Here is an 18,344-nt window from a genome sequence, read left to right as displayed (position 1 = left end):
TTCATATCTCATTTGTTAGTGATTTAAAACATGATTTATTAAACAAAATCTGTAAGGGTCTGGATAGAAGTTTTGTTTAAGTATTTTAGATACTCGCATGTACAGTTTAATGATATAATTGGACGAAGCCCATTGACACACTATTCCTAGCACTATTCTCAGTGATATTAGCAAACTTACCCCCGGTACTAGAAGACCGTTACACAATGGTACACCATTTCGGCATATGAACAGTCTTCATCTTACTTAGCATATAGTTAGTTTCTTAAGGATTACCCTACCAAAATCCAAAATTATCGTAGAAGTAACCTTGGATTAATGGTGCGGTCAGTTTGAGAACTATAAGATATATGAAGTAAAGACTTTCAGTGAAGCACGCATTCCAAAGAGGTGATCATGTTAAGATCCTCTACCAATGAGGTCTGTAAACAAGGCAGACCCTAGACACGTAACCATGCTATTGCAAATTGAAGATTGCGTGACGTCTTATTTTTTCTATTGTTTTCTGTGGCGTTATTAAATGTAAAAGTGTGTGGGACAGATGAAGCTTCATGAAGGTCCTTGCGGTATTACATGTACCAAAGTGTGTGGGGACAGAAGAAGCGTCACAAAGGTCATTAAATAGTTGTATTTGTAAACGATAGGAACACTCAACATTTCTTAGATCATAGAATAGAGGTTGTAAACAAGCTTGAAGATGTAGGGTTCTTCACATCGACGAGCCTAATACACCTATGTCATATGTTTACCTGGACGTAGGAGCAGACGTTCTTGCTGCCACAGTAGCGGTACCGCCGGTAGTCGTAGTGCATTGTCTCGTTCGTCCATGAGTGGAAACTACTCCGGAACAGGTCGATGGCGGGCTTGTGATAGTCGTTGCTATGGAAATAGTTCATGTTCTGGCCCCACTGGTTGTCCGGGCGACTGACGTACTCACACCGTGAGCCCCACTCCGCAGCTGCCGTCGCCACACCCTCGTTCCATGTCTGTGGAGATAAATTGATTGGGTTTGACACAAGAGGAAATCGTCTAAGGTATAATGACAAATATATGCTAGACTAGAACAAGTCTTCGATTAAAAACGTCTACAGAGTTTCTATATTTGTCCGAGAGTGTGATTTCTTGTCATTTGTACAGCTTCGTTTTATGAGAAGAACAGGATGTTTGGATGTGATCATAAATGCTGTTTTGTTTGCATGTCTTTAATGATGTCTAAGCTAATACATGTATAACTAATATGCATTTGTAATACTCGGGTATATTTTATTTTGCCCGTTTCAATTTAAGAAGTACCAATACAATATACGTAAATGGCGTTTAACGGTCAAAGCTCTTTTCGAGGCCTTTCTTATTAATGGTCAACACACTTTTCGAGGCCTTTCTTATTGATAGTCAACACAATTTTCAAGGCCTTTCTTATTAATGGTCAACACACTTTTCGATGCATTTTCTTATTAATGGTCAACGCACTTTTCGATGCATTTTCTTATTAATGGTCAACGCACTTTTCGATGCATTTTCTTATTAATGGTCAACACACTTTTCGATGCATTTTCTTATTAATGGTCAACGCACTTTTCGATGCATTTTCTTATTAATGGTCAACGCACTTTTCGATGCATTTTCTTATTAATGGTCAACGCACTTTTCGATGCATTTTCTTATTAATGGTCTTATTAATAGTCAGCACACTTTTCGAGGCCTTTTCTTATTAATGGTCTTATTAATAGTCAACACACTTTTCGAGGCCTTTTCTTATGAATGGTCTTATTAATAGTCAACACACTTTTCGAGGCCTTTTCTTATTAATGGTCTTATAAATAGTCAACACACTTTTCAAGGCCTTTCTTATCAATGGTCAAAACACTTTTCGAGGTCTTTTTTATTGTCAACGAACAAAAAGAAAATGAATTTTAAAATGACAAATTACTAGTTAAACATTTTGCACATTGATATCAGTGAAACAAACAAATTGTAAAATTGCCTTTAACTATAAAGAGGAAACATATTGCACATAAGGCTAATATTACACATAATCAAATATTACACCGTATAATTTGCACATAACATTACGTCTACATCGTTGAAATATGCGATACTTATTTAACAAAAACGATATCGGGCTATGTAAATAATCCATCTTTTGTAAAATCTGCAATACAAGTAGTTTTACACTATGAAGTGTTCAAATAAAACCACTTCATTATACACTTATAATTATGCAATGTTATCGTTGCAAAATGCACGTTTAAATTTAATGTTTGATCAAAATAAACGATTAAAGCTAATATTGCCAACTAATGCAAGCACAAAACTTTATTTAATTATAATGGGCTAGATGATGATGATGATGATGATGATGATGAAGACGACGACGACGACGACAACGATGGTGATGGTGATGACTGATGGTGATGACGACGAGGACGATGATGACGATGATGATAACGCTGACGATTGCAAACTACATCCATTGTAATAATACTTCAAACAATGGAACTAATGCCAAACGGAATCGTTGGACGTTGTTGCTAGAGGTAGGAAAGCTAATGGACGTAGAGGAAGTGTGAGGTGGATGGTGCAAAAGGACTGTTGTGTTACGGATGTCCTCCTGTCCCTTTGTATCGAGTGTGTGTAATGGTTTATCAAAACAAGCACGGAAATGTAAACAATAAAGTCAATTCAGGGAATTTAACCAAACGGAAAGTTGATTTCATATTCATTGAAACATTGCATAATTAGATAAACAACTCTCGAACTCCATTTCCTTTCAAAGCGAGAGTATGTTTGTATCTATTTGTTCCTCTTAAGAGTATTTGTGATTTAGCAAATAAATCCAATTTCAACAATACGGCAAACATAATAATGATTTTTCATAAATATTATGTGTATTTAAGAACTAATTTTGCTACAGTTATTTGTGTCCACTTGTCTATATCTTCACTAAAAGGGTACTTCGTTACAGCCCACCTTACACACAAAAATAATAAGTCAGTACCTTTTCCTTCTGGGTACAGGGAATATTTATGTAGGCTTTGTAAAAAAATGTTCAAAGCATATGTATGATAAAAACCACATAATTAGAATAAAAAAAACTAAATCATTACCAATGTGTGGTCCTCAATATGCATATTGCATTGACAGAGTAAAGCTTTGCGCTTTAGTTCCTTAAAACAAAACTATCTCAGATGTCAAAATGAAGATTAAAAATCTACTTCCATTTATTGATGATTTTTGTTCAAGGTTTTAAATGATTAATGAATGCACAAAGTATGTGCAAGTGGTTTGTTTGTAGCAGCAATTACAGGCGTTCTCCAGCTAAACAAAAATGCGAGCAAATATGCAGTAGCGCAGATGGGCGGTGCGTTTTTTGAATAATTTACCAACATCCTGGTAAACTAAGCAAAACTGAATACAAGATCGCATACATTGAAGCGTCACGTTTAATAATCACCTTTTCTGGTTGGATTACAATTACTGTATTAAAGGGACTGTACACCAGATTGGCACCAAAAAAAGTTTTTTTTCTGTAACATATCTCAGGACAATTATTTAATAGAATGTGTTACGCTTTGATATCATAATTGTAAAAAAAAGTACCAAAATGTAAAAAAAAATTGTGTCGGAGACCAGGTTCGAACCCGTGTCGCCAAAATTGCATTACAGCGTCGTATCCACTGAGCTACGACGGATTACTCTATTAGAGTGACATAACTTAGCTATACAGCTAACTCGGTAATATCACATGATAACACCGACTAGCCAATCACGCATAAGGAATGAATTCTACTAGGTAGACATACCCAGTAATCTTTCTTAATGGAAAAATACGAGATAACTGCTAAACTTAAATAAATTGTAAACTATGTGGTACTTCAGTTAGTAAGTTTCAATGCATTGTACACATTAATACCAAGTTTATGACAGTTTTCGACAATTTCCTTTTTTTCTTGCAAATTGACCATCTGATGCACAGTTGCTTTAACGTGTGTGTATTGAGAGTAGGTAGGAAAGGCACCTCAATGGCATAGACTGGCCGAAATGATTTCACGATTTAGACGAGAGGCATTAGAAGCTGGTCGGTTGAATGTCCGGGTACTGACCACAGGTTTCTAGTTCAGACCGATAATGTGCCATACATGTGGTCAGGCCTTCCCGACAACGCCGTCATGCGCGGAAGTCAGATACGACACTAAGAGATTGGACAGATGAACGAAAATAAAATGAATGTGAGAAAAGACGGTTATGTAGAACAACATTTAGGTCTATGTTTATGGCGCGAAGACGGGACAGAGAAGTATACCATTATTATATGTATGTCCTTTATATAATTGATCAGTATTTGTTGTGTTCTTACAGTCAAAGTGCGATCATTTGAAACCAGGTGTATGATGGAGGATGATCTTACAATGTGTCACATTTTTGTCTAGTTTCTTCTTCATTTTTACCGAGGGCGGAAAAGTGGAGAATTATGAAGTATTACCCACGTACAGAGATTAATGACATTGACCACATCATAAAGGCAAGGTGTTAGGGCAACTATCTAACTGGAAAGATCACACGCCATCAGAAGTCAAACTGGAACGGAATGCTTGGCCAGTGGCCACTGGCGGAGAGTTTGTTTGTCACACGAATTAACTGTCAACTAATTTTGTCCAATGCAAATATATGTACGTGAAGTTAGCGGCCTAGCGGCCTGGCGGCCTAGCGGCGTGAAGTTAGCGGCCTAGCGGCCTAGCGGCGTGAAGTTAGCGGCCTGGCGGCCTAGCGGCCTAGCGGCCTAGCGGCGTGAAGTTGACGGCCTAGCGGCCTGGCGGCCTAATTATTTTTTCTATTTTCAAGCAATTGTTGATGCGTTTTTTTTAAAACAATGATAAATCAAGGTTTTTTATTCATATAGTTACATAGCGGCCTTAAATTGTTATATATTCAGAATATTTTTCTTTACCTTTTATTCTAAAACAATTTTAAATTAACTGTTTTATGCACAAATTATCACTCTGAAGCGTTTTTCAAACTCTTTTCAAAAAAGTCGATCAAGCACTTCAGCGACCTAGCGGCATAGAAGCCTAAAATTAGCAGCCTAGCGGCCTAAATTGAATCCTATTTCAAAGCATGTATACATGCATATACTTCTAAAACAATAACATTTTAACTGTTTTTATGCACAAATTAGCACATTGAAGCGATTATCAACAGTTTTTTTCCAAAAACGTCGATAAAGCAGTCAGCTATTTCAAAGCATTAAACATGCCTGTTCTTCTTAATCAATGATATATTAACTGTTTATATGCACAAATTATCACTCTGAAGCGTTTTTCAACTTTTTTTCAAAAAAGTCGATCGAGCACTTCAGCGGCCTAGCGGCCTAGCGGCGTGAAGTTAGCGGCCTGGCGGCCTAAAATGGTATCCTATTTCAAAGCATGTATACATGCATTTTCTTCTAAAACAATGACATATTAACTGTTTTTATGCACAAATTAACACTTTAAGGTGTTTAAAAAGGTAAAAAAAAATATTCTGAATATATAACAATTTAAGGCCGCTATGTAACTATATGAATAAAAAACCTTGATTTATCATTGTTTTAAAAAAACGCATTAACAATTGCTTGGAAATGGAAAAAATTATTAGGCCGCCAGGCCGCTAGGCCGCTAGGCCGCCAACTTCACGCCGCTAGGCCGCTAGGCCGCCAGGCCGCTAACTTCACGCCGCTAGGCCGCTAACTTCACGCCGCTAGGCCGCTAGGCCGCTAGGCCGCTAACTTCACGTACATTGCAAATATGGCGTTTTTGAAACCAAAGTGTTTTGATATTCTTACATTTGGAAATCTGTCAGTTATTCTGACAAAACCCTATGTTTTCTAGGGAACGCACTGAAATAGTGATCAGACAACCTTATTATTAATCTGCTTGACACGATGTTATGGGTCATGTCAAAGAAAATAATTTTATCATATTTAATACATAATGAAGGCTTTTCGGTAATAAACACAAAACGAGTGCGATGTGCATATAATTGCTCAGCAATTTGTCAAGACACATTTGTCATACATGGTAGCACCGCGTTAAGCTAGCTGACGAGCCTAACATGCCAACACGGACCATGATGGACCCTCTACAGCACAGTGAACTGGTTTCACTTGTCTGCCCTGGACGCATCAACATGCATCTGATTTTCAGTGCTTACTTGCCAACACGGACCATGATGTACCCTCTACAGCACAGTGAACTAGTTTCACTTTTCTGCCCTGGACGCATCGAAATATATCAGATGTTCAGTGCTTACTTGCCAACACGGACCATCATGGACCCTCTACAGCACAGTGAACTAGTTTCACTTTTCTGCCCTGGACGCATCTAAATATATCAGATGTTCAGTGCTTACTTGCCAACACGGATCATCATGGACCCTCTACAGCACAGTGAACTAGTTTCACTTGTCTGCCCTGGACGCATCAACATGCATCTGATTTTCAGTGCTTACTTGCCAACACGGACCATGATGTACCCTCTACAGCACAGTGAACTAGTTTCACTTTTCTGCCATGGACGCATCTAAATATATCAGATGTTCAGTGCTTACTTGCCAACACGGATCATCATGGACACTCTATTAGCCGCACAGTGAACTAGTTTCACTTTTCTGCCCTGGACGCATCGAAATATATCAGATTCTTTTAGTGCTTACATGCCATCATGGACCCTCTATAAACAGCACAGTGAACTAGCTTCACTTTTTTTGCCCTGGACGCATGTAAATATATCAGATATTCAGTGTTATTTCAAACTGTTTAGGTCAGTGAAAGTTTTTGTAATTGTGCCAGATGTTTTAGCCAAAATGCAATGGTAGGGAGCTTATCAAATGCCATTTATAAAGACAAACACTGCTTAAATGTACCGGTGTCATTAATTTTGTATGTGGACGACAAATGACCTCCCGTGCCCCCATCGTTTGTCTAATTTCGCATTACGCCATCGTTACAAGATGCCCTCAGATAACAACAGAAGAGCAGGTGGTGAATGTAATCCATGATGTTGCAACTAGTTGGGCAATTGGATGAACTTACATAAAACAACTTATATCGCCAATGTCATCTCACAACTATATTAAATTACTAGAATGGTTTTCAAATGGTTCGTGGAAAAGTTGTTTGTCGTAGCAATTGGCTAAAATACTAAATAGGAATGTGGTTTAAAAATAAACCCTGGGTTGAACCTCTGAAAACTTGGTTTAAACGTTAGTGGCTTCACTGACGACGGAGGTGTTTATAACAGCCTCAACTTATGCCACTTTATATGGTCTTTCTTGTGGTCACGTGATATTGTTGTTGGGGTAGTTTCTCTTGGTTTGTGTCTGTAGAGTTATATAGACATTATTAAGATTCTTTACTTCAGTTTTATACTAACTCTAACGCTTAAATTTAAGATCAATTCTTAATCAGATCAATTTTGAATAGAGCACCATAACCAATGAAACAGAATGCCGAAACATACATGGGGCAGCACACAAGGGCATTTAAATGTAGCAGCACGCCATGCAGCCGTCGAAAAATGTATTTGAAGTATAAAAGCTGTTTGAATTCTGTTGACCTTTCCCGAGAGCACACGCTACTATTGCCAATATTTATAAGCGTTTTAAACGCGTATGACAAAGCACATCTATAACCGACAAAAAACGCTTGTCATCGAATATTATATGGATCAATTAACTAGTATATCGAATAGAAACTCAGTGACAAGAGTGCCAAAATAATAATTGAGAATTAATTAATCAAACCCAGGATAATAATAGCACAGGGCAGACTAATGATATGTCAGGTTTTGTTTCATTACGAATGTAAGGCTAAACCTAGGACCAGTAAAACTATGTTGATTGACAAGCTATTCGTGTATCCTTTCTGTGATTTATTGTCTCACAAATTGGAACACCATTCAAGCACTACGGCGCATCATTTATAGATAAGTAACCAGGATATTCGTACCTTTAAGTAAATTTTGGATGTTTAAATATGAGTTACCTCTTTGTCATTCGTAATACAGCTTTAAGCCATGCGATCAGGAGTTGTTTGTTGTGAGCATGTTAAACATGGTTTGAACACAGCTCGACTCTTTCAAAACATGAATTGCGTTGATTTTACAGTTATGCTGTAATGTTAAAAACCTCGGATATACAAGCAGCGAACAAGCACACTTCTGATAGCTTAGCGTATAAAGGTAGTTTGTAAGGAAGCCCAGTTACCGATGCCTACGCTGGTCCCCCATGAAGACGCCGCTATATGAGAGCTATCACAAGAGATGCTATCGCCCAGTTCATATCTTACAAGTATAACGAGCAAACTGTCATCTTACCTATAAACCTTTGTCAAAACCAAATGAACCTTCATCCTAGCTTGTCTACTTGAGGCGCAAATCATGGTTTTATTACAGAATGATTGTTTTAGTTCAAAACTATAAATCATGTTTGGAAGACTGTAGATATTTAACACGTAGGCCAAACAGAAGGTCGGGACGGCGGACGCCGAGGCTGACATTGAATGTTTGAATTGTTTGCCGGGGAGCACGGGATCAGACGGCAGAGTGAAGGCTGTCGATCACAGACTGCCTGTGTTGGGCACCATCTGGGTATGCGACATTCCGAGACCCATCTTTGACTTTGTTAGTGACTAGCATGATGTACAGACTCATGGAGATGTAATAGTCTCGGAGTTCACAACTACATGTGTAGTAAAGTATATAGTATGATAAATACCAAAACATATTGGGGTAACCGCTTCGGAACGGTCAGTTAACACAGGATGGGGTGAAACCAGTATTTTCAATATCTCAACCCCACACTTGTCCAATTTAACAGGAATGCCAGAACGAAGACACCACAAACAGGCGCACCACTGGACGGCAGAAACAACGGAACAGTAATAACTTTTGAGGATTTTCGTTTATCTTACGTGATAAAGTGGCAGTCCTGAAAACGATACACTGCATTTCTAGGAAACTAGCCTCAAATTTCATTTTCGAAAATTTCATTTATGTGTGCAAGAGCTGTGATCTTTGCCAATGTGCCATCTGTTAGAAGTCAATAAAGATGCGACGGTCACTTTTGCTTTTCTTTGCCCTATGTTTGTATTTTGATAGATGTTAAGTAAGCGTTTGACTCAGTGGACAGCTACACTCCTCAGTTTCTTCCTTTAAAGTAGATATTAACGGTAACTTTGACAATCTTAGACTTCGTTTCTTTGAACCAAGCCAGGTCATAGTTTGTAATAAAAACCTATTGTTGGAAAGATTTACCTAGTGCATGGTTGCCTGTCAGAGCTCATGATTTGTCAAAATCACATTGATAAACTGAAAATTAAAAGCAAGCTACAAAAAATAAAACATTTAAACCAATTTTCATCTTATAACATACAACGGCTTATTGTACTGTTATATACTTATCCTACCTCTAAATTATTGAAAATTGATAAAGGCTATACTGTTATTATATAACGTTGGAATTGAGCTTGTTTGGGGCAATTTTTTATGCAGATTGTCCAATGTGTTTCAGTGGTTAGCTCAATATCACTATTTATATTACCATATAAACGTCTCATGAAACCTGACATTAAAGATTAGTGACGATCCAACATCTTCAATGAAAGAGATACTCGACATTTGATAAACAGTTCGCTCACTTAGTTGCCTCAGGTCGCAAGGATGGATTCAAAGATGAAAGTAAGATGTTGTCTTAATAGGCTTGGGTCATAGGCGTAACGTGGCCTAGGAACTGATTTAATTGCAAGGAAGTGCGCAATATTATTTGATTTTACAGCGTATTTAAGTAGTAAAAAAAGGTTTTATCATAATATAAGATCTAGCGATTAATTCGGTTCTAAGGTTAATGTTTTCTATCACGATTGATCGGCAGTGTAATGAATCCTTCTTAACAACACCACTAGGTGTCTCAAACACACGAATGCAGAATATTTTGCAAATCTCGACCCATTAAAGCGTATCATATTGCCTATCATATGGCGTTAATTAAAACCCGATGGTCGCCGAACCAGATATGTTTCATAAATCGACATGGCATTTTCAGACAGCCTAATCTAACACTTTGCCATGTTCATCATCTCCTTCGACTTGACCACGTTATTGACCAAGTGATCAGGCCAGAATAGACAGTGATCATGTTCCTGCGAATGTTGGTACCGATAGTTGAACCTGGAAAGGGTGAAGTGTGCTGAAGACAACACCTGTGTAAGGTGTTGTCTTCAGCACACTTCATTCTTTCCAGGATTAACTATCGGTACCAACATAGGCTCTCAAACACGGACGACAAACATGTTTATATACATTTCTTATAAAAGCGTTCTTATATACATTTCTTATAAAAGCGTTTTTATATACATTTCTTATAAAAGCGTTCGACATTTCTATACAATAGCCGGCTTGCGGTAAAAGAGTTTTACCCAATTCTATTGAATTTGAACTAGATTCCCTTTCAATTAAACGTTATATTTTAGTTAAAATCAGTTGTAAAGGGTAATAGGCAAGACGAATATATGTATTATATTTGTACAGTGCATTGGTTGAAATCCGACACATAAGTTTACATGGGCAGGAGCATGGCAGGGCGGAGAGATGCTAATCATCTGTCATATCGTTCTTGTATCGGTGATAAGGTTATGTCTTATACCATCTGATATGATTAGCGTCTTTGATAAACTACAGTTAACTTATTCAGGCAATGGAAATTGAATGTTTTAAATATCAATTATGTATGCATCAATACTTCAATAACCAACGACAATAATTTGGTAGCTAAATATTACACGTATAAGTTCTCATTCTGATTCAGACCATTGCGGCATCTCTATACATTTGATGACATAAAACTAAATACGAAGCATAGACTTGATAGAATTGGCAGTTATAGACTTGATGTTTGAAGTGTTATTAATTTCTTATCATATAAATCTATGTAGAGGCCATGATCTCCAGGGTATGACCAACCCTGACACAAGAGGTATTGTTTGATAAAAAAACTTGGCTAAGATGATGTTACAAATCAAATATATTTCGATGAAACTCAGCGCCCTTTGATTTCAGCCAAGAACGTGTTTTTAAGTTTAATTGCTGTTTATAAGTTGAATGCACCCAAGTGACAGACTAACCCTGATTCGTTGGCTATTTCCAACTAATAAGCGGGTTTCTAACTGATTGTACGCTAATAACTAAGCTGTGTGGCTTTAGTAGTAGTTTTTGACATTTTTGTATTTATTTAGATTATGTTCTATTTAATTTATACGATGAATACCGGACCGAGGCTAGCCCTCAGCCCATAGGGGTATAGCTGATGCTGCATACCGGCATATATCTATTAAATAACTCTCTGCTGTCAGGATTTCGACAAGAACAAGTTAAGTTATTTTTCTATCGATTTTGTTTTAGTACATAATTATGCAACAATGAACAACAGGGTCGGCCAAACCTGACCGCAGGAATATGTCTTAAACAAACCTAGTAGATAAACTGTAACTGATGGTACATACCAAATATCTAGGCCAAGTAGTTTGGACAAAAATAAGTCAATAACATGGTTTTCAAGCTATGTTCAAGCTATGACATTATGCTGTTCTCAAAAGCGAAACCAACTTCAGGAACTTTTACTAGCACTGTCGGTCATACACGTTTAGGTCATGCTCAAACACAGTTGACAAAGCAGTTACAAAGGACAAATCAAACAACCGCGGCCCACAATGGCTCTCTGTGTTCTGATGATTTTGTTATTGTTAAAGTATGCAATGATTGTTGCAACAGAAACTTAAAGGTGAAGAACAACAGTAAGAACCAGCGGACACACGATTTATAAAGACACTACCGTTATGTCATATCTTGTAACTTAAACTGTTTAAATATCATCAGAATCATTGTTTTGGGAGGTGATATGATAATCATGAGCATCCATTGCAAATGTATGCCAAATACATGATATATATTTTGTGGTATGAACCTGGCTTATTCAAACATATTTATATCACAGAATACCATCAGGATATTTAGCAGTCATTTCATAATTCATTTAGCATAATACTGATTTTTAACTGAATTTATATTATACAATTACTGTTCAGCAAAGGAGGACGTCACTTTTATAAAACGAATGTGATTGATAGAGGTGGAAAATTGGACAGATTACTATCAAACACGTCAAAAGGATTTCATCACGTGTCTTGTCTAAGCGGGGAAAACTTTTTCACACCTTACTGGTAGACATACAGTATTATGTGAAATGAAACCTGACCCAATCTTCTCGAAACTTTTCAAACTTAACAGGCTTAAATAGCTTCTTTCATTTAGCCAAAATACATACTTAATTATGATTCTGATAAATATGGTTTATTATGATATTCTTAAAGACAGATCCCTTTTAAAGTCTAAAACTTAATCCTGTTATAAGGGACTAAAGAAGTTTTGTGAAACTGTGACCAGATTCACATTCAGCCCAAAACTTAATTAAGTAGTCCAACATGGGGATTTATAACCCTGGCAATACATTTCACATAATGGTTTGCATTGATCATACCCGTATATATAAAGCACTATTAAAACTAATTCATGACTTAGACATCAAAGCATTCGTATAATTGAAATGGTTACGTAAAGCTGCAACACCTGTATTCACTAGTCCTATACAAATATGAGAAATTTGGAAAATAAACACTACTGTTTGAATTTTACATAAGCTAATATTTGCATCATATCGACCTGTTGACGTGCATTAAATCCATTGATCCCATTCAAAATACACACATTGAGTTGCTCAAGAAAATGCTGACTTCTCGATAAAAAAATGGCAAGCCCCTTTGTGTGTTCACTTGCTTATACGTTCAGATATACTTCAAAACATGTGCATCTGCTTTTAAAATGGTTGTTTTCTATGTCCTCTTATTTACCTTTTTAATACATACATTATATGTAAATCAGAAGTATATAAACAGTATCTGTCACACGAATGAATGCGGTTGACCCCAAATAAAAAACTGCAGTAGACAAAATTTTGAAAAAAGTATTGATAATCTGACGGTTTCGCGATAGGAGTCTATGTGTTTTGTTACATTTTAATCGTTTTTGCAATAGGCGTGCACAGAATGTCGCTCTTGATTTATATCATCTCTGTAATTATGTGTTACGGGACACAACAGAGGCGGTACTTCCTTCAAGTGTACCCTGGCCGAAAGCTGCTGTACAATGCCTGATACCCTATATTCTATACAGATCAAAGCAGTTTTTGTGCATTTGTTAATATTATTCGCTAAGCATGAGGTGTGTTTAATGAACAGTTTAAAGTAAAAAGGGTAGTAATTAATAATGCTTATAAGTGTATAGGACAGCCTACCCAATGCAACCCAAATGCTTCATGAATGAATCTTGCCCTTACACTGATTTTGGTATTTGAATACTGATATGAATTTGACATATCTTCGCAATAATGCATCGCAAACGCTCTGTCTGATAACATTGAATATGAAGCAAGAGTGCGGCGGTAAACAGCAGTGAATGTTACCAGCACAAACGTTCATGGTGAAGAAATGACATTTGGTGACTAAAGACTCAAGGTTCTTTTATGCTTCAAAGACAATAGAGAAGAAGAGTACCCAATCACAGCGCAGGGATATTTTCAAGTGATGGTATTTTGCCTATATGAGTAGGCCAGCGTTGGACGACCGTGCTTCTTCGGATTCTAACCATTTGACCGAACAACTTATATCCACCCTAGCTGATAGTGCTGTTATGTTATGTTATGTTATAACTGTTGTTATATTTGATAATGGTATGAAGCATTATTACATAGATCTTTAGATCAGTATGCGTGAGTGGTGTTCTGCTATTACCCAAACAGGGCATAACAGTTGTAAGTAACTACCATCTAAGGTCATTTGAGGCAACCATAGGTGATTTCTGTATGCTAAACTAATTAGCGTACACTTTGTAAACTTATACGTGGGGGTTTATATAACAGTGCTTATATATTCAAAGTTTTCATATAATTTGAGACGCTGTATACATATCAAAGGGCTGAATATAGCTCCAAATGATTTGCTAAAATAATTAATCCAGAGTTCTAAATGGTACTGCCCGGCGGTTAATGATAAAAAATCTGGCACGTAAAAAAGAAATATTTGTTTAACTTAAACAAACTATATTCAAACTATTAATGAATACCAAAATGTGTAATAAAACGATATGATACGGAGCTGTATTGCATTTAAATTGACGTTAATCAGAGAAATGAATCTAAAAATGACTTAAAATACTTAACCAGCTAACAAAAAGTACAATCTATAGATAAAGGGAGGCCTCTAGGGTTAAGAAGTTAAGAAAGGTCTTAATTTGTGAATGTGAAAAGTGTTCACGTAGCCAACTCGTCCACGACGAAACTATGCAGGCAAACAAAGTGCATTTTTAACGATACTGAAGACCAGTCTGGTTCATTGGCTGCAGAGAGAAATGTAAGAAAACCGTACAGGCAGACTAAAGTGATGATTTTGAATATAAGAGAATGGACAGTATGGTAAATCTAGAGGGATGGTTCTTTGGTACTGCCATAACACTGTCGATGGGACTCCCTATATAGGATCAAAACCATAGTTCAGCATATGGCTAATCTTCTACTCCATCAAGTTTGAAGGGATCTCACCACAACATGAATACATACTAGTATTATATTTCTATAACCTCAGTTGAATTTCAGCTGTGTGTGTCTGTTTAATGAATGAAAAAAGAAACTTCCAAAAGTCAGTATAGATTTATAACATGTATGTTGAATACATGCAGCACTTTATTCACGTTCGACATTCATGCTGTCAGCATCATGTCAACTTTAAATGGCATGTTACATCTGCGGGCAATGCAAATACTCATCGAGTTGTTTCAATCTAAAAAAAAATGTATTTAAAACTGTTTACATGTTCTGCTCTTCTCAAAGTGATATCTTTTCTGATGGATTTTAGTGTTTACGCTTATGTTGTATGTTGCTTATGTTGTCACCAATGGGATCGTCGGACGGATACTGATTAATTCATTTGGAAAGCTTCTGATGAATGACCGCTGAAGTCCTAAAGTTATTAACTGGTTTATTAATTGGGCTATCTAGAGGCTCGCGCATGCTCACTAGCTAGTACAGAGACATTCGCGCAAACACTTAGACAACATTATTATTATTTATAACAGTCCGGCACGGCTGCCTAATTTGATGGTTTAGTAATATAATGACTACTACTTGAAATTCATTGATACTAAAACTGATGTCAATTTATTTCAACTTAATTCAGTGAATTAATTCTTACATATGTTATTATCTACAAATGAATGGTTGACAAAATAATACTCCTACATCTGACGCTCATCCATCATACAAGCAAATATCATCAACAAAATCTGATGACAAAATGAACCCAATTAATTGCATCCACTTATTAAAAAGTTCCTCATAACATTGCTGGTTGAAGCTAAGCGAGCCATCAGCAACGCGACTGGGCGGGAGACACGATACTTGTCAGTGTAAATATCTTCATTTACTCGAGTTATTTGAGGAAAATATGGCATCTCTTCAGGATTTATGTCTTCTCAGCTGTACAGGATCAAATGGTCCCTGATCCCATAAAACTTGGGCTGGTCAAATTATTGTATAAAACATTATATATTTTAAATGCTAATTTTAAGTCATAAAACTCATTACATTGATAAAAATCATGTATGCATTGAAATAGGCAGTAAATGTTCAAAAGAGTACAAACCCAGAAACTTAATTTAGTCAAAATGTGGTAACAATAGATGGTACGCAAACCGAATGATAAACTTTATACATAGATGTCATTTACCATAAATAAAATCTGGGACAGCACCTCGAATAGTTGAAAACACCAAGCATGTTGCGCTAATAAAGTTGAATATTATACTGCATGATGTACCGATTACCGTTGAATACCGTGCACCAAAATGTGGGTTACAATATAGAATAGGACGATGATTGTGTTATATTTGTAGTTGCAGTTGTTGTATGATGATGATGATGATGATGATGATGCTGCTGCTGCTGCTGCTGCTGCTGCTGCTGCTGCTGATGATGATGATGATGCTATAATGATGATGATGATGATGATGATGATGATGATGATGATGATGATGATGATGGTGGTGGTGGTGGTGATGATGATGATGATGATGATGATGATGATGATGATGATGATTTTTGACGGCTTTGTTGATGATTGATGATAGTGGAAGTTACTGCAGCAAAAAAATGGAAGGAATTTTTGTAGCTACAGACAAGTGCTTGCGCATGGTTCGTCTGCTATTTCCAAGGTACGTTTAGCCAACTGAGTGTCCACGATTTGCATGAAAACCTCATCTTTTATGTTAATGGGTCTAATTACATCGTGTCGCTTAACAAACACCGCCTATCTCTTAATTTTATCAATAGATCTAATCATTATTTACACGAACATTGAATCTAGGTGAAAAAATGGTTCAAGTCAATGGCCCTTGAATCGACTGCAGTAGATTATAACATTATTTTTTTATTCAAAAGATTTTGAATTTATGTGGACTTTTTTCTTGTATTTTATGTCTTATACATCCGCTGCAGTCACACTCCATGCATTTAAATGCAAATTCATCTAAGCTGTCAGCAACTTATGGAGTAGAACACATAAGGGGCTGGGCTACAAGTACTGGTACATCATGTCAGCATGGCCATGTCACCCGATGTTATTGAATAACATGAAATAACTCAATTCACTAGCAATATCATACAGAATCTAGTCTACAAATTAAAGACGATTAAACCTGTTTCTGTACGGTTGGATAAATGTATTTCTTTTAATCCATTTAAAACATAAAAAGTTTACTAAAGATTAAAATAACATCCACCTGACCGCAAATAATGAATTAGTTAAGAAGATTAGGGCAAGTTCGTCGATTACGGAGTCAGTGCCTAAATGTGTTCATGGGCGACACTGCTTGACATATGTGCAGTTTTAGAATGCTCCACGTTTCTTTATTGTACGCTGTAAAGACTAGCACAACTGATCATTCCAAAACCAAATTGTGCAGCATAAATATTTTGTTCAAAATATAGCATTCATCTCTCTCTCTCTCTCTCTCTCTATATATATATATATTTATATACACACACTGGTTTGGCTGTTAGTACATCATCATTGCTACACTTATTTAGTGGACACTTATACGTGGGGCTTATCCAAGACTCATCAGTTTTTTCTACCCCTTGGGATTTAACTGCAGGAAAAATTTCATGGTCAAACTTGGTTCCACTTACTAGTTCGCGCATGTTGGCGGCATTATAGATGGACCTGCGGAGCTCGTTATGCGTGTCTATCACCTCCTGGCTGTCCGTCCGTCCGAACCACTCCACGTGTTCCATTCCGCGCGCCGCCCCCAGGAACGACAACGACACCAACCACAATATCCGTACACTTTCCGCCATTCCTAGTCTAACGTCTGTATAATTAGAGAACTGTTAAGTCAGCGAATAATTGTTATATTATTTAATTGGGAATATAATGCTTTAAATGCCACCGAACGTACGCATCTGCGAAAAGTTGCACAATTTTACATTTATTACATAATTAGTGATTTATTATCCAACACTTTTGTCATGTTCTTCTCTAATAATTACCTTACGCTTAACATTAACTCGAAAACTTGTCAGCGTAATGTAAATACAATATTAAAGTCTGTGTGCACGATAATACGAGATACTGGTATATGAAGCGAGCGTCGTCCATACAGCGCTATAATCGAGGCTACTGTTTGGCGCAGACTCTTATGTGGCGAGTGCCGCTTTGTAAGAAAGCCAAAAACCCGCACAAGCCAACCAAGACTTACACCAATATCCTGCTATCAAATTGTTAAAAGTATTAAAGTTTCGATATTACGCTAGCTTTTATACACTTAAAAAACAGTTTGTTATGTCCGGTTTCATATGAGCGGTTTAATTAAACTTGATAGTGATTTTGTGAATGGTATACTGATAAACTGAATGCCTGGAGAAAGAAGCATCTATGGCGCATTCGAATTCGTATCTTGTAAATATAATGTAAGTTTCAACATGTATCTCTTTAATATCAAAATGTCATTCAGAGATATAGTCAGGGGCAGACGGACGGACGGAGATACGGACGGACAGACGGGCTGCTAAACGTAGAAACGGACGCTCAAAAAGACCGGTGGACGGACGGAGAGGCAGACAGACCAGCAGAATGGTGGACGGACGGAGAGACGGACATACAAAAGAGCGGACGGACAGCGAGAAGGACAGGTAAAGGTTGGACGGAC

At 37.0% G+C, this 18,344-nt stretch overlaps 1 protein-coding gene across 1 annotated transcript in view; it reads right to left on the bottom strand.

The window, feature by feature from the left end:
• LOC128225240 (uncharacterized) overlaps positions 1-17,886 on the bottom strand; it is a 38,304-nt gene extending 20,418 nt beyond the window's left edge. Inside the window, exons 1-2 of the mRNA XM_052935343.1 lie at positions 17,326-17,886; positions 750-986 (exon numbers count right to left, since the gene is read on the bottom strand). Of these exons, the coding sequence (XP_052791303.1) occupies positions 750-986; positions 17,326-17,493 (405 nt within the window). The 5' untranslated portion in view covers positions 17,494-17,886. The remainder of the gene's footprint in view (positions 1-749; positions 987-17,325) is intronic.
• Between the last annotated feature and the right edge of the window lie 458 nt (positions 17,887-18,344).

The sequence above is a fragment of the Mya arenaria genome, chromosome 2 (genome assembly GCF_026914265.1).
Source record: "Mya arenaria isolate MELC-2E11 chromosome 2, ASM2691426v1".
NCBI lineage: Eukaryota > Metazoa > Mollusca > Bivalvia > Myida > Myidae > Mya > Mya arenaria.
Note: the sequence above shows the minus strand (reverse complement) of the source record. Positions and strands in the feature narration are given on the sequence as shown.